Source organism: Carettochelys insculpta, chromosome 3, assembly GCF_033958435.1.
Source record: "Carettochelys insculpta isolate YL-2023 chromosome 3, ASM3395843v1, whole genome shotgun sequence".
In the NCBI taxonomy this organism is placed as follows: domain Eukaryota; kingdom Metazoa; phylum Chordata; order Testudines; family Carettochelyidae; genus Carettochelys; species Carettochelys insculpta.
Genome location: NC_134139.1, coordinates 212,056,915 through 212,075,074, shown reverse-complemented (window position 1 = coordinate 212,075,074; position 18,160 = coordinate 212,056,915). Strand labels below are relative to the sequence as shown.

General features: G+C 49.4%; 1 protein-coding gene across 1 annotated transcript in view; it reads right to left on the bottom strand.

Moving 5' to 3' along the window:
- The window catches only part of GPN1 (GPN-loop GTPase 1), a 116,498-nt gene that overhangs the window by 61,051 nt on the left and 37,287 nt on the right, over nucleotides 1-18,160 (bottom strand). The window contains exons 10-11 of the mRNA XM_074989100.1: nucleotides 11,540-11,622; nucleotides 9,597-9,636 (exon numbers count right to left, since the gene is read on the bottom strand). Of these exons, the coding sequence (XP_074845201.1) occupies nucleotides 9,597-9,636; nucleotides 11,540-11,622 (123 nt within the window). The remainder of the gene's footprint in view (nucleotides 1-9,596; nucleotides 9,637-11,539; nucleotides 11,623-18,160) is intronic.

The following is an 18,160-nucleotide window of genomic DNA, read 5'->3' as shown; positions in this document are numbered from 1 at the left end:
AGGTGGTGCTGCTAGTGCAGCTGAGGGTACCTGACGCAGTACCAGGAGAATCCTCAATGGGGCCTCGGAGTGCAGTCTAAGTAATTGACCTTGGGACTTGTGGAATGCCCACGGAGTCCAAAAGGGCCACTGTAGAAACACCTGCCAATTTTGGTGGCTCCATTCAAGCATGAGCTCCTATTTGATCCCAAAAAGTAGGAGTCTGACTCTGATCCCAACGCCTCTGATGCTGAGGACCAGGGAGGTACCTGACCACAGGCACCCAGCTTGGCACCCAGCTGGGCTGACACCTGCACCAGCACCACAGTTGTCACCTGTACAACAGGTGTCGAAGATGCTGCCAGCTTAGCTGGCTTGCCCAGTGACAGAGGCTGGCTCCGCACATGCACCGACAGCACTGGAATCCTTGGAGGGGAGGCAAGTGTCATGATCCTCAGGAGATTCTGTGCCACCCGAAATACCTCTAACTCCACCATGAAGCCACTGAGAGCTCCATGCCAGTCCCAAGCCTGGATGAAGGAGGAGGGATGGTCAGATGTGTGTCGATGCGCTGACCTTCAAACAACAATACGAATGAAACCTGATGCCAATGCAACCAAATGTTAAAAGATGCCGGCTCGGACATCGCCCAGATAAACAAGGTCCATGATGCCAATTGAGCGATCAGGGTTGGGTTGATAAGTTGGCTACCGAAAGAAAATTACACCTAACACATATGCTATCCTTTGGAACATCCGAACGCTGTGGGCAACTGGAAATATTTGCAGAATGAATGAGGAACGAAAAATCAAGACCCTAGTATTTGGCATAATGGATGGTTCAAACAGGAGAGGCAGACCCTACAGAGAATGGATAGATGATGTAGTAGATTGGTGCGGAGCTAGTCTACAGAAACTAAGCCAGTCTGCACGGGATAGGGAAAGATGGAAGGAAATAGTGAGAGAGGCATCAGACACCAACAGGGGCTGAGCCCGTGATTATTGATGACGACGACGAAATACCTCCGGTGTCAAGGGCACCTCTAGCAAGCGAGGGCTGGGTCTTCAAGTCAGCATCAATGCTTGGCTCTCCAAAGCATGCCCTTACCACTTTTCAACTATCAGCATGTTGGGCAGGGCACCATCCCCTTTTGTGCTTCTTCCACTTATGTGGAATCAGGGACTGCAATCTATGTCTCCAGGAAGGGCGTGGTGCCAGCCCATCACCCTAGTGCTGAGCCCCCCTCTGTCCATCACGGGTGTCAATGTTACACTCATAGAATCATAGAAGAGTAGGACTGGAAGGGACCTCGAGAGGCCATCGAGTCCAGCCCCCTGCCCTCATGGCAGGACCAAGCATTTTCTAGACCATCGCTGAAAGCCATCTACCTAACCTCTTCTTAAATAGCTCCAGTGATGGAGATTCTACCACCTCCCTTGGCAATTCGTTCCAGTGTTTGATCACCCTGACAGTTAGGAACTTTTTCCTAATGTCCAACCTGAACCTCCCCTGCTGCAATTTCAGTCCATTGCCTCTTGTTCTATCCTCAGAGGCAAGGAAGAACAAGTTCCCTCCCTCTGCCTTATGACATCCTATTAAATACCTGAAAACTGCTATCATGTCCCCCCTCAATCTTCTCTTTCCCAAACTAAACAAGCCCAATTCTTTCAGCCTTTCTTCATAGATCATGTTCTCTAGACCTATGATCATTCTCGTTGCTCCCCTCTAGACCCTCTCCAATTTCTCCACATCCTTCCTGAACTGCCATGCCCAGAACTGGACACAATACTCCAGCTGAGGCCTAACCAGCGCAGAGTAGAGCGGGAGAATGACTTCTAGTGTCTTGTTCACGACACACCTGTTAATGCATCCTAGAATCATGTTTGCCTTTTTTGCAACAGCATCACACTGTTGACTCATATTTAGCTTGTGGTCCACTATAACCCCTAGATCCCTTTCTGCTGTACTCATTCCTAGGCAGTCCTTTCCCATTCTGTATGCGTGACACTGATTGTTCCTTCCTAAGTGGAGCACTTTGCATTTGTCCTTATTAAACTTCATCCTGTTTACCTCAGACCATTTCTCCAGATCCTTTTGGATTATGACCCTATCCTCCAAAGAAGTTGCAACCCCTCCCAGCTTGGTATCATCTGCAAACTTCATAAGTGTACTTTCTATGTCAATATCTAAATCGTTAATGAAGATATTGAACAGAACCGGGCCTAAAACAGACCCCTGAGGAACCCCACTAGTTATACTTTTCCAGCAGGATTGAAAACCATTAAGAACCACTCTCTGGGTACGGTTATCCAGCCAGTTGTTCACCCACCTTATAGTAGCCCCATCTAAGTTGTATTTGCGTAGTTTATTGATAAGTATATTATGTGAGACCGTGTCAAATGCTTTACTGAAGTCTAGGTATACCACATCCACCGCTTCTCCCTTATCCACAAGGCTCGTTATTCTATCAAAGAAAGCTATTAGATTGGTTTGACATGATCTGTTTTTAACAAAACCAGGCTGGCTGTTCCCTATCACCTTACCACCTTCCAAATGCTTGCACATTATTTCTTTAATTATCTGCTCCATTATTTTTCCTGGCACAGAAGTTAAGCTGACTGGCCTGTAGTTTCCCAGGTTACTCTTGTTCCCCTTTTTATAAATTGGTACTATATTTGCCCTTTTCCAGTCTTCCAGAATCTCTCCCATCTCCCACGATTTTCCAGAAATGATTGCTAAAGGCTCAGATACTTCTATCAGCTCCTTGAGAATTCTAGGATGCATTTCATCAGCCCCTGGTGATTTGCAGACATCTAATTTTTCTAAGTAAATTTTAATTTGTTCTTTTCTTATTTCAACTTCTAAACCTACCCCTTTTTCACTAGCATTCTCTATGTCAGGCATTCCTTCAGATTTCTCAGTGAAGGCCGAAACAAAGAAATCATTAAACATCTCTGCCATTTCCAAATTCCCTGTTACTGTTTCTCCCTCCTCACTGACCAATGGCCCTACCCTCTCCTTGGTCTTCCTCTTGTTACCAATGTATTTGTAAAAAGCCTTCTTGTTTCCCTTTATGCTTGTAGCTAGCTTGAGCTCATTTTGTGCCTTAGCCTTTCTAATCTTGCTCCTGCATGCTCGTGTTATTTGCCTATATTCGTCCTTTGTAATTTGTCCTAGTTTCCATTTCTTACATGATTCCTTTTTTATTTTGAGATCATGCAAGATCTCCTGGTTAAGCCAAGGCAGTCTTTTGCCATGTTTTCTATCTTTCTGACGCAGCAGGATAGCTTGCTTTTGGGCCCTTAATAATGTCCCTTTGAAAAACTGCCAACTCTCCGCAGCCGTTTTTCCCCTCAGTTTAGCTTCCCATGGGACCTTACCTACCAGCTGTCTGAGTTTACCAAAATCTGCCTTCCTGAAATCCATTATCTCTATTGTACTGTTTTCCCTTCTACCCTTCCTTAGAATTGTGAACTCTATGATTTCATGATCACTTTCACCCAAGCATCCTTCCACTTTCAAATTCTCAATAATTTCCTCCCTGTTTGTTAAAATTAAATCTAGAACAGCTTCCCCCCGGTAGCTTTTTCAACCTTTTGGAATAAAAAGTTGTCTGCAATGCAATCCAAGAATTTATTGGACAGTCCGTCCCCTGCTGTATTAGTTTCCCAACATATACCTGGATAGTTGAAGTCCCCCAACACCACCAAATTCTGGGCCTTGGATGATTTTGTTAGCTGTTTAAAGAAAGCCTCATCCACCTCTTCCACCTGGCTAGGGGGCCTGTAGTAGACGCCTAGTAGGACCTCATCCTTGTTTTTTACTCCTCTGAGTCTAACCCAGAGACTTTCAACCCGTCCATCTCCTACGTCCATCTCCATCTCTGTCCAAGTGTGTACATTTTTAATATACAAGGCAACACCTCCTCCCTTCTTTCCCTGTCTGTCCTTCCTAAGCAGGCTGTACCCTTCAATACCAACATTCCAATCATGAGTATTATCCCACCCAGTTTCTGTGATGCCAACGATATCATAGTTGTATTCATTTATTAATACTTCCAATTCTTCTTGTTTATTTCCCATACTTCTTGCATTTGTATATAGGCATCTCAGACATTGATTTGGTCTTGCCTCCCAGTTTTGCCCTGGCCGCCTTTTTACTCTCCCAGTGTAGTCCATACTCCCTCCCATTTCAAGTTCATCTCCCAGATATCCATGCTCTCCACTTACCTGCAGGCTTTGCTCCCCTGCCCCCGTCGAACCTAGTCTAAAGCCCTCCTCACTAGGTTAGCCAGCCTGTGTCCGAATATGGTCTTCCCCCTCCTCGAAAGGTGAACGCCATCGCTGCCTAGCAGTCCTTCCCGGAAAAGGATCCCGTGGTCAAAGAAACCAAAGCCTTCCTGGTGACACCATCTATGCAACCAAGCATTTACCTCTAGGATAGGCCACACTTGCTCTGAACATGACCATTCAGCAAGGTTTGAACAGTTAAGCCACTAGGCCATGAGGTGAAGGAAAAAAAGGACTGGTGGTGGAGATGACCATGGTCCTGAGTGATGAGGTCTGGAAGCAGTGAAGCAGAATAGGAGAAAGCACCAAGAGCTCCATCACTGTGGGGTACCAGTGCTGATGAGCCCAAGCTGGGGCTATCAGGATAACATTCACCCTATCCCTGAGAATCCTGAGAAGTACCTTGAGCACAAGAAAGAATGGGTAGAAGATGTAGAGCACCCTCAAGTTCCACAGTATCAGAAATGCATCCACTAAGGAGCCAGGACTGAAGCTCCAGAAGCAGCAAAATTAAAGACACCTGTGGTTGCTCTGGGACACAAAGAGGTACAGCCATGGAAAGCCCCACTTTTGGAAAAGAGCAGAGGATGTTCACATGAAGTCATCTCTTGTGAATGAGAAAGCGGTGACTGAGGCAGTCCGTCGACTGGTTCTGGAGCCCGGGGAAGTGACACACCTCCATGTGGTGAGAGCAGGCTCTGCAGAGCTTCCACAGCTTCTGAGAAGACTGGCGAGGAATGTGTACCACCTGATGGCTGATATAGAACATGACCATTGTATTACTTGTCAAGACTGTGACAAAGCAGCCACAGAGATGAGATAGGAAGGCAAGAAAAGTGAGGCAAATGGCCAAAAGCTTGTGCACCTTGATGCCAGATAACATTGCCTGAATAGCGAATTGCCTCTGATGAGAACTGCAGCACAAATGAGAGATAGCTGTTATTAGAGACATAGTAGGTGGGGAGGCAAGAAAAGGGACTCTGACCAGCATGTTCTGGGGATCTAGCCACCAGCAAAGAGCACTGGAGACATGTCATAGGACTGTCATGCCCATATCCATACTGTCCTGGCCAGGGCAATACACAGATGCCAGCCACACCTGGAGAGTGCGACAGTGCAGCATGGGAAATGGGATCATGTACGTGCATGCTGCCATATGTCCCAGCAGGCAGAGGCATGCCTTGTCTGTGGTGACTGGAACTCATGGAGCATAGAAGCTGGGAAACAGCTCGAAAGTGATGATCAGGAAGGAACTCCCTGGCCTTTTTGGTGTCAAGAATCACCCCAATGAACTCTATGAATGGAGTTGGGATCAGCAAAGATTTTGCCATATTGAGCATGAGCCACAGCTTGTCCAGATTTTCTCTGGCGAAGGTCACTTGGACCTCCATCTGACGGAACAAGTGGCTCTTTATGAACCAAATCGTCCAGGTAGGGGTATGCTTGAATGCCATTGCATCGAAGGAAGGCCATCATCACCACCATGCATTTGGTGAACACAATGGAGGCTGTGGAGAGCTTGTTGAGCTCCATGAGGCCCAGGATATGCTAAAGGTCCCCTTTCACCTTAGGAACCAGGAAATAATGGGAGTATAACCCCTGCCCCCTCTGTTGAGAGGGAACCTCTTCCACTGCCCTCCAATCCAGGAGCAACCAAACCTTATGGAGATGTTGCTCATGAGAAGGGCCCCTGAAGAGGGACAGGCTGGGGTGGAGAGAAGGCAGAGGAGAACAGAAGGGAGTGACAATCTAGGGCAACTATGGGAGGACCCATCAGTCCAATGCAACGGCTAACTAGGCCAGAAGGAATGAGGAGATCCTGATAAGGAACATAAGGAAAGGATTCAGTGGCACAGATACTTTGGTCTCAAGCTCACCATGAATATGAGCGCTTAGCCCTGGAAGCGGGGGTTTAAACTAGTCCTGGCTGGCCCCATACTGTGGATGAGAGGGCTTGAGGCAGAAGTAGCAGGAGCACGGGTGATAAAAGTCAGGGCACCTATGAGGATGGAAGGGCCTTGACTTGGACCACAGCTTAAAGGGCTTCCTTTTGCACAGCTGGTATGTGTATGTCCAAGGACATCATGGTGAAGGAGTCCTTCAGACTATTGACGTAGGATCTGGCCTGCTCCACAAACAGATTAAAGTCGGGTAACCTCAAGACCGGAAAGGACATGATGGTGATTGCAGTACATGCATACCCAGGGACTTCTTCATATTATGAGAGTCCTTTAAACTGCGGAGCAGGGAGTGGACCACTCTGTGAACAGCCCGACTACCTCAAAGTGAAGATCCTGGATCATTCGCTGTATCTCCAGTGGGAGACCAGGGACTGTAAACAGGCAACATGGAACATGGTCATGCATGAAGCAAGGGCTCTGGCAGCAGCATCCCCTGAGTCCAGGGAAACTTGGAGGCAGGGGCAGGACACTAACTTTCCTTCCTGGAGAATGGTGCAGAACTCCTCCAGCAAGTCCTTACATTTGAGGAGGGAAGTCCAGAAGTGGTCATTATATTGGCTCAAAATGACCACCTGGTTAGCCACCTTGAGCAACAGGTGTGGCTCCCCCAGTCCCCAGTAGAGTAAATATTTCTATTAAACAAATCCAGGCACTTATCAATCATAGATTTGCGGGGTAGTCTGTTGGACCTGTTACCAGTTCTCATTAACTGCCTCCATTCCCAGGAAGCAAGGGGGAGTTTGAGTACAGGGTAACTCATACATCTTGACAGGCACAAAATATTTACTTTTCATGCCATGATCAGTGGGTGGAATGGAGGTAGGAATTTGCCAGATGGTGGTGGCAGAGCATGAAATAGTTTTCTTGACAGTGAGGGCCATACGCAAAGGGCCCTCTGAAGCAAGGATGGCCAACTCAGCAACCTCTTCCACGGGGAAATTCAGCCTGGCAGAGGAGATCTTGAAGAGCTTGGAGGTCAGTGCAGGAGGACCCAATATGAAGCTGCCCACCACCGCTTCATCCAGAGGAGCTGGAGAAAGTCAACTGGGATGCCGCCTCTGGAGCATTACCAGCTTGCTTAAGTGGCAGGTGTAAGGAGTTTCTGTGGAGGGAGTGATAGGCTGGGGATCCAGCAGCAGGCGACTAATCGTAACTTCAGGTGCCAGAGGGGTGGTAGAGGCTGAGGATGGGGGGGAAGGGGAGGAGCATAGTGTCTTGCACCTGATGGCACACCCAAGGCATCTAAAACTGCCAGTAGAGGGAGAACACTGAGGAACTTCCATGTCCCTGGGCAGGCAGGCAGAAGTCCACTAGGATTGACCCATTGGAGAGGACCAAAGCCTCTTGGAAAGAAAGAGTCAAGGCCAAACAACAGGCCATGGCAGTGACAATCCAGCAGGAGACATGGAAGGTAGGCAGTGGTAAGCTGTACTAAGCTGGGATCGTGAATGCCAAGGAGACCAGCAAGAAGAACAGCATCAATAAGGGAAACGAGACCAGTAAGGAGAGTGAGACTGATGCTGAGAACAGGGCTGATGCTGGGAACAAAGAGCGAGAATGGCATGCTGAGAGTGACTGTGCCGGCAGCAAGACTGATGCGTTGCGGGACCAGCACCAAGATAGGGACGGGTGTGCTCCAGAACAGGGGTGCCAGGATTGGGACCAATGCACTGAATGAGACATGCTGTGATTGGGACCGACATGCCAAATGCGACCAGTGTACTGAGTGAGACCACTGAGGAGACCATTGTATTGAGCAAGACCTGCAAAAAGAGCGGGACCTACACTAAGGAGCACTTGAGCATTCTGAGGATCAAGACAGGCTGCAGTTGACCTCCAGCCCCTGTGTTCTGCCTGGTGTGGGGAGAAAGCAGAGCTTTGACAGGAACAGCAGGGCCTGCACTGCTTGCAGACTCCATCCCATCACTCCCATTGGCTTGGAATCCTGGCCAATGGGAGTGGCAGGTGGAGGTGTCTGCCTGCACATAGTAGCACAAAGCCACCTGTCTCTCCCAAAGAAGCCGCTCTTGGTATGTTCTCCACTCCACTGCCTCCTCTGGACCAGACCTTCCATCCTCACCATGCTCCTGCACCTGCCCTCCCACCCAGACTCCCCACACCAGCCCTGCACCTCTGTCCCAGGTCCCACCCCCCCCCACCCTTGCAACCCTACCAGCTGTCCGGACCCTGTAACTCACCCCAAACCCATTCCTGGCAGCCCCCTCCCACACATTTAACCTCTTTACTTGGGGGACCCTGCCAAAATCTACTTGCTCCAGACTTAATGTGGCCCAGGGGGCAGGGAAGGTGAACCCTGAACCTTGGTGTCTGGGATGACAGGGGGCTGAAGTGCAAGGGGAACCCTGGCAAACTGAGTTGCATGAGTCAGGTAGGTGAGGTTTTTGCTTTTGTCTATCAATTGGGAGCCACATCTTTTAATGAGTTACCAATCCATAAGAGGGCCTTCCATCTTATCCCATGACAGCTTACTTTACTTAAGAGCCTTTGGTGAGGGACCCTGTCAAAAGGCTTTCTGAAAAATCAAAGTACACTATATCCACTGGATCCCTCCTTTGTCCACACGCTTGTTGGCTCACTTAAAGAATTCTAGTAGGTTGGTGAGGTGTGATTTTCCTTTATAAAAACCGTGTCAACTCTTCCCGAACAAATTATGTTAATCTGTCTCTGACAGTTCTGCTCTTTACTGCAGTTTCTGGCTGTTTGGCTGATACTGAAGTTAGACTTACCGGACTGTAATTCCCAGGATCACCTATGGAACCCCATTTAAACCATTCACTGCGTACAGACTACAGTTAGTAGTTCTGCAATTTCACATCTGTGTTCCTTCAGAATTCTTGAGTGAATACTGCTTGAAGCTAAGTGACTATAACCATGCCCAGGACTCCAATAAAATTTCTCTACAGCCTGCATAGTTTAATTATTCTCTCCTTGTTTTTTAACCTATTCACCACCATATGCAGCCTATACCACATATGACTTCCTTGAGGCTCTCAGGCACTCTGTTCAAGTCTTGTCGCATTCAATTACTAGAACTAAAACACTTGAATGGTGTGTGGTTTGTAGAAAAGACGGCTGTATGAAATAAAGATGTAAGATACTAAATCTAGCCAAGGAGAAACTGAGGATGGGTCTCAGGAAAGGGCTTGTCACTGTAAGTATGACTAGATTAAATAAAAGGGCCTCTGCAGCATAGTAGAAATTTAAATACAGATTTGATAAGTCTTTTAAGATTAGTAACCAAAATATACTTTGAGAAGCCAGAATTTTGCAGGAAAGTTGAGCAAAATAGTTGGCACTCTGACCCCACAATACACTGCCCATGTGTGAAATATTTGTAAATCTTTACCAACGATTTTCTCAGACGCTCATATTCTGGACGATATTCCCTGCAAAGAGAAACATTTTGAACATTTATTCATAAACATCTGCCCATTACCTAAGCCTCTGAGCACACTTCAATTACTCCAATAATTAACATTATAGCTGCAAGTAGAACACATCCTGAATTTTCAATTACCCACAATAAGTCCAGAAACTGAGTGAACAAATGGTGCCTTATTCAAGAAATCATATACAGGACCACTGACCAACATATAGACTTAAGACAGAAGATTAGAAGCTAAGGGCAAATACAAAAACTGCAGCTGTTTCTCACACAGGAAAGCTGGCAGAGAGTTAACCTAGAAATGACAGAGGTAAGGCTGCTATGGTGAGATAAACAGAATTAGTGGAAATAACATTGAACACAGTGTTGGTATAGTCCTATCAGTTCCAGGATACCACAGAGACAAGGAGATGGAGATAATATATTTTATTGAACCAAGTTCTGTTGGTGAGAAAAACAAGCCTTTCAGCAAAAGAACTCTTTCTCGGGGCAGGGAAAGGTACTCATAAGGTCAAACAGCTCATTTAGCATAGCTAGTTAGTGCATATTCTAAGGGTAAATAGACTCTTCTGTTTATGGTAACATAACTTACATCACTCAGGAATGTGAAAAAAGCTGTCACACCTGGAGTGACACCAGTTACAATGACCTAAGTGATGCACACACACTGTTAGATTTTTTTGGAGATGGAGTAATTGCATCAATAGGAGAGTGCTTTCCCTTCAGTATACAGCATCTTCACTAGAGCGCTACAACAGTTTAGCTGTACTTATTTTGTGAGTCCTGCATGGCCTAGCTCTAAAAGCAGCATTTCTTAAACTTTTTGAGACCATAGAACACCAAATAATATTTTATGGGGAACACTTATGAAAAAGTTCTTAAAAAAAAAGAACCAAAAAAGCAATATATACAGCAAAAACAAAATGAAGTAATTTAATCAGGTGTCATAGCAATGAAGAAGTAACATTGTATCTGGTTTTAATAACAGAAAATATACACCATCGGTGTATTTTTCCAAATGCTCATAGCACACCTGCATGTTTGCAGAACAGTTTAAAAAAACCACTGTTCTAAGTGACCATTACAGGTGAAGTGGCTCAAGGGAGTTAGCAAGCTCCAGACTGTTGTAGTAAGCCATAAATATGATGTCTTTATTAAGATCATGATTTTAGTGTTTAGCAAACTCATGAACTGAAGTTCCCAGACTCAGCTTTTGAAAGTCTTGTGTAGGTTTCCTTTCGGTGAACACGCTTCACAAAGCAATCAATCTGTATCTAACCTAAGACTGATAAGTCAGATATAAACTGAATGTTTTGTGAAAAAAAGTGTCCATCCACAAGTGACAGGGTGTTTTTGTCTTATGATCTTCCTGGAAACGTTCATTTAAGGGAAGAGGGATTATGCACTTTCAAACATATGGTTGTTATTGGGGCATTTAAAATGCCTCAAATGAGGTATATCACATTATGACATGTGTGGGACCCCAAGGTCTTGAAAGGTATGTTTTGCAGGAGGAGTGGGGTGTCCTATTGAGTGTGAGTTGTAGTTATCTGATGATATTCCATATGGGTTCCAATATGGAGTGGCACGTACCAGCTACGGTTAGGCATAGGGCCAAGTGTCACGCAGATTTGCAATTTGGGGGCCTGATTAGAAGGGCTAATTCCTGGCAACACTCACTATCCTAGTGTACTTTTGTGCCTGTACCCACTGTACTGCATCTCTATTTATTTATTAATCAATATGTTGTAAGGAGGACTATTAGTGTCTTTAAAAATTATCACCGGCATTCAGATTGTGCAGAGGTCAAAAGGTCAAATTTTGGCAATCCACCTCGGAAAGGTTACTGACCCCTCCTTTAGGCAAAAGACACTTTCCCCTCACACAGAAAATTACTACTTCACCTCTCATATTCATCGACAGCTTCAGAGACTTGCACAAAAAATTCATCCAGTCCTGTACCCAACACAGCAGAAACACCAACAACCTGCAAAAGAAATGTACGCTTTAGAAATGAAATGAGACAATTCATACAAGGGGTTATAAACAAACTTTTAAGGGAGATAATTCTGGAGACAGCAATCAAAGATAAATGGGTGGGGAAATTACCCAGGGGACTGCTGATATCAATTTAATTACATATTTTAGAACTACATTCCTTCAAATGACCCGGAACCATCAAGCTGTGTATAAATCCTATGTTCCTGTCATTGCCAAATTTATCATCTCTTGTTCATTCACTCTGTTACACCCACTTCTTTTGTCTTGTCCTTAAGTTATGTGGGGCACAAAGGCTGGGTCCCTTCTATACACATGTACAATGCCTAACACAATAGGGGCCCAGTGCCCCAGTTCCCAGGGGAATCTTAAGCATTTTCACACCATAAATATTAAAGACAATATGACACTGACAACACAATAGCCACGTCTACACGTGCCGGCTACTTCGAAGTAGCCGCTCCAACTTCGAAATAGCGCCCACCACATCCACAGGTGGCGAGTGCTATTTCGAAGTTGACATCGACGTAAGGCGGCGAAATGTCGAAGTCACTATCCCCATCAGGAGATGGGAATAGCGTCCTACTTCGACGTTGAAGCTGATCCGTGTCCCGCAACATCGAAATAGCGGGGTCCGCCATGGCGGCCATCAGCTGAGGGGTTGAGAGACGCTCTCTCCAGCCCCTGAGCTCTATGGTCGCCGTGTGCAGTGGCCCCTTAAAGCTCCCCACCCCCTGCCTTCCTGTGCAGGAAGCTGACCGCGCGTGCAGGCGGCAGCAGTAACACGCGGCCAGCCTGCACGCTTCCCTGCAGCCCAAAGACACCCCCCCCGCTGCGATGGCTGCCTGCCAGCCCCCCAAGGGGAGCCAGGGCTCCCAGCCTGGCAGCCAGCCCTGGAAGAGGCAGCAGGGCCCCTCCTGGACGGAGACTGAGATCCGGGACCTGCTGGGGCTCTGGAGCGAGGAGGAGGTGCTCCAGGTAATGGGGAGCAAGAGGCGGAATGCGGATGCATTCGCTCGGCTGGCTGAGGGCCCGGCGGCCTGGGGTCACCCTGCCTGCACTCCTGACCACGTCAGGAGTAAGGTCAAGGCGCTGTGGCGGGGTTACGCCCGGGCCCGGGATGTGGCCAGCCGATCTGGGGCCGCCCTCACCACTTGCCCCTTTTACAGGGAGCTCAGGGAAATCCTGGGCCCCCGGCACACCTTCTCCCCGCCAGCCACTCTTGACACCTCGGCCAACGAGCCCCAGCAGGCCCCAGAGGCAGAGTCCGCCCCGGAGGCAAGCCCCACACCCCAGGGCCGCCCCCCCAGGAGCCCACCCCTGGGATGCCGGATGAGGAGGAGGAGGGGGAATCCTCCTCCAGCGACAGGGGGCTCCACATCGTACTACCGTCCTGGAGCTCCAGCAGGACGTCCGCCCGCAGGGTGTCCCCCGACCGTGGGAGCGGACTGTCAGGTATGTACCCCCCCAGTGCACACCCCCGGGGTTGAGAGGCGGGGGCAACAGACATGACCAGGGCCCTCCACATGCCCAGATAACCATGGCCCCAAAGACAGCAGTGGCATGTCCCTCAGAAGAGTGCATCAGCCCCTGCCCCCCCAGCAGGACACTGCCATGCCCCATCCCTGGGGATGGGGAGAGCAGAACCTAGGGTCCCCCGGGGGAAGGGGGTGGGACACCCAGCAGCAGCAGCTGCGGCAGCAGCATCTCCCAGGGATGGGGAACCAGCAGCAGAGGGGTGGGGGGACAAGGGCCACGGCTCGGGGGCCACACTAATGGCTGTCTCCACTCTTCTTCCCCCCCGTGTTCTGCAGCTGCACCATTGGAGGTCCCGGACAGTGCCGGCGAGGTGTCAGTGGTCCTGGAGAGCCCACCAGGGCCATCGCTGCAGGCCAGCCCCTCAGCGGAGCACCGACCAGCCCCAGCGCAGGGCCGACGGTGGACCCAGCACCACCACCGGACGGCAACAGACCCCCAGCTGCTTGCGGGTGGCTGCATGTCAGCCCTGCCAGCCTCCACAGCCCAGCCCTGAAAGAATGCCTCCCCCTTGCTCTCCACCAGGTTGTGGACTGCGCTGCATGCGCCCACAATCTGGGGGATGTTGGTGGGGCCCGCATCAAGGCAGGTGAAGAGACACCTCCAGCGCACTTTGAGGTGGCCAAAAGTGTGCTCAACCACCTGGCATGCATGGTTCAGGCGCGTGTTGAAGCGCTCCTGGCTGGCTGTGAGAAGGCCCATGTAAGGGTGCATGAGCTACGGCCGGAGGGGGTATGCCGCGTCTGCGACGACGCAGAGGGGCATGGTGGTGTCCCCCACAGGGATCTCCCCCGGGGGATGTAGGTCCCCGCCTCCAGCCGGTGGCACAGACCCGAATTCCAGAATACCCGGGTGTCGTGGGTGCTGCCAGGCCAGTCAACATAAATGTCCAGGAAGCAGCCCTGGCTGTCCACCAAGGCCTGAAGGACCACCGAACGGTAGCCCTTCCTGTTCAGGAAGCGTCCTCCCCTGTGCTCCGGAGCTCAGATGGGGATATAGGTCCCATCCAGAGCCCCGAAGCAATTTGGGAAGCCCAGGGTGGCAAACCCCGTGATGGCGGCATCCGGGTCCCCAAGCTGCACGAGCCTGTGGAGGAGCAGCGCGTTGATGGCGTGGACGACCTGCAGGGGAAGGACATGGGAGAGCACCAATGGGGAGTGTGCAGGGTGTGTCTGGCCCTCCCCCCGCCCCCCGGGCTCCCCTCCACCCCCAGGGCTGCCTCCCCCTCCCCGTGGGTGGCCTTGCCAACGACAAACTGCTGCCCCACAGATCGGTAGCTGTCTGGAGTGGCCAGCTTCCAGACAGCGATGCCGACCCGTTTCTCCACACTGAAGGCACGCCGCATGGTGGTGTTCTGGTGCCTCCGTGCGGGGGTGAGCCACTGGCAGAGCTCCAGGAATGTCTGCCGGCTCATACGAAAGTTCTGGAGCCAGCAGTTGTCGTCCCACTCGCCAAGCACCAGCCACTCCCACCAGTCGGTGATCGTGGGGTAGCTCCACAGCTGGCAGCGTGTGGGGCAGGGCGGAGGACAGCAGGGTCTGGGGTTGCTTCCTCCTCCCCTGGGGGCAGCTCCTCTTCCACGAATAAAAGGTGATCAGCTGCCTCCTGCATGGCATTGAGCAGGGCGAGCACTGCTCCTGCAGGGGCGGCTGGGTGGACCTCTGGCGGCGGCTGCTGCTGCTGCTGGGGGTCCATAACTGCTTCGCCGAGGTGTGCGTGCCTATGGCTCTGCAGACCACGTGCTGTGCAGGCTGAGTGTGTCTGGGAGGGGCCCTTTAAGGGAGTGGCTAGCTGTTGCCCCAGAAGTGCTAGTCCGCCCTGTGACCCTGTCTGCAACTGTTCCTGGCACCCTTATTTCGATGTGTGCCGCTTTGGCATGTAGATGCACGTGTAGATATAGCTAATATCTTTAAATTCATAATGTTAAGCTGAATCACAGTACAAAATATGGCAATACAACGCATGAAAATAATTAATTCCTTATATATAGGAGACGATGGCCAAGGAGGGGGTGGGGGTGAAGGCAGTGGGGGAGGGGGAGAATCAAGCCTTTTCCAATTAAAGAAAAGACAGGCTATCACATTTTTCAACACAAACGAAAAATATGTATTCTGAACATATGTGATGGGCTCCTAGGGTGACACCAAGGCAAATGGGTAGATTCCTAAGGCTAGAAGGAAACGTTTTATTTGTACACAAGCCTAAATCTACTGATCAATTTTCTGTTTTCCCAGATAGCTGGGGTTAAGTTGTTGAATCAGTCTGACAGGATTGCCAGTCCAATGTTCAATCTGAGCCCACACATAGTCTAGCCATAATTTTCTGCCTACGAACACTAGTTGCAAACATACACCTAACAGAATTCCCTTCATCCTCCTTTGTATATGCCCAAACAACCCTCCACTATCCCTGCTTCTCTCCAGTAATGTGTATCTTGATCTCACTCCTGAGATCATCATTCCACATTAGGTTCAGCAATCTCCCTGCCTCTGTACTCTCAAACATCTCACTTCAGCAGCTTCAAGTCTTTTTAAGTACCTCTCTTTAGCTACCCACACCTCTGATCCCTACAGAAGAGTTACCACGGTTTTGTGTACTTGTCCCTTAGGTTGCAAGGACACCCATTTATCACAAAAAAACACTAAGCTTCCGCTGCACAAGATTTGTCCTGAACTTCACAGTTTTGCTTGCAGTTCTCTGGTGATTTTGCTATTTGTCGCTAACCAGACCAAAAGATTCTGACATGGAAACCTGGTTTAAGTGCTGGCTCTCAGTGTTGCTATTTGTCTATCTTGGTTCCATGCAAGTTACCCATAGGATTTCAGTCTTTGCTTTACACATTCTGAGGTTACAGTTTTAGTTCCTTATTCCAGGTTTCAATTGCCTGGAACTAATCTTCATCAGCACTGGGTATTAGAACATTATTGTCCACACATTATCATCTACAGAGCAGGGGGAATTGGTAAGAGGAGTTGGGCTGAGCTGCTACTAGGAGCTGTGAGGAGATAGACTGGATGCCAGCTGCCAGAAGGAACTGCAGCACAAAAGCAGCTAAGCTGGGGAAGGGACTGGAATAGTAAGAAGCTTCTGCCTGGCTCCTCAGATTAAATGAGAACTGAGCCGGTGGAGCGACCCAGAAGAATGGTTTCTCCAAGGTGGAAAACATGGGGACACAGCCCTATAACAGGTCTGCGATTACTTAAAGGCAAGGCCCCAGGTGGGGCTAAAACACTATCAGAGAACCGTTATCAGGGAGTCACCAGAGAATTAAAAATGTAGACATATGCAACTGGAGAGGGCACTTACAAGAGGAGGGTGTTAGTATGTCACAATCTCCTTTTCCAGTACTTTTCTCCACTCTGTACACCAACCCAAATTATTATAATCCTAAAATTTTTTTTTTTTTTAGGTCAGTTTAGGTCAAAGCAAAGACCAGGAGCTTTTTTTTTGAGTGTGAGTTCAATCCTTGAGGAGGCCATTTAGGGATTGGGACAAATAGATATCAGGGATGGGCCTTGGTCCTGCCAAGAGGGCAGGGGACTGGACTAGATGACCTCCCAAGGTCCCTTCCAGTTCTAGGAGATACGTATCTCCAATTATTAAATTCAGGAGCGAAGCAGACAGAGAGCGGCGGACAGAAGAGTTTGAGGGAGAGCAAGTGATCCTGCCGCTGCAGAAGCTACCAGGTGAGAGTGCTGGCTTTTGGGGTGAGTGAGTGTGCTTAACTGGTTGAATCTGAACTCCCATTTTGATTTCAGGTAGGTAAGTTGCGGTTTCAGTGGCAGTTGGGACTGCATGTCTGACCTTTGTTCCCAGGGGGGAGAGCCTGACCCAGGCCAGTAGGCTTTAAAAGCAAGAGGCAAGGGCGACTAGGGGAGCGAAGCGGACAGGGAACTGCAGACAGGGGAGTTTAAGAGGGAGTTTGACAGAGGGAGGCCTACGATGGTTATGAAGACCCATACCACCTGTGTCAGCACTACTACTGTCTCCTCCACCTGTGCCTCTAGCCAAACTGCCTGCCTGACCATGGATGCCTTTACCCAGATCCTGGTGTGGCTTTGCAGGGACTGTGGTTTGAAATTCCCACTCACTGATATCCAGGCTGGGGACCATCCAGTGTGAAAGGTGCCTGCTGGTGGAATCTCTCAGGCAGCAGGTGGGAGAGCTACAGGAGGAGGTAGCCAGGTTGAGAAATATCTGACTCCACGAGCAGTTCCTGGATAGTATTCATGTGGAGACAGCTGAGGTAACTGTCCCAGTACACAGGACAGCTGATAAACCACTGGTGGAGGAGATAGATAGATCAGGGTGGACACTGGCAGCTTGTTACTTCTGGCAGTAGGCCGTGTTCCACTCCTGGTCAGAACCCTCCCACAGTGGTACTAGGAAATCGTTATGGTATACTTGATACAGGAGACAAAGAATCGCCCCATACAGCAAAGGCGAAGCCTCATACCCGCAAGGCTGGGAAGTCTGCTGCCACCACTGTGAGGAGGAAACGTAGAGTAGTGGTGGCTGGGGACTCTCTTCTGAGGGGGATGTAGGCACCCATCTGTCACCCTGACATTTCATCTCGGGAGGTATGCTGCCTGCCAGGGGCCCATATCTGAGACCTTACGGAGGCGTTGTCAAGGATTATCCGGCCCTCTGACGACTATCCCATGCTTTTCATCCATGTTGGCAATAATGATACTGCAAGGTGTGATGCTGAGCAGGTCAAGAGTGACTTCAGGGCTGTGGGGGCACGGGTGACGGAGTTTGGGGCACAGGTGGTATTCTCCTCAATCCTGTCTGTCAGTGGTAGAGGCCCAGGCAGAGACAGGTGGATTCTAGAGGTGAATGCCTGGCTTCGAAGATGGTGTCGCCAGGAAGACTTTGCCTTCCTCGACCACAGGATGCTATTCCAGGAAGGACTGATAGGCAGAGATGGTGTTCACCTTTCAAGGAGGGGAAAGGCCGTATATGGACACAGACTGGCTAACCTAGTGAGG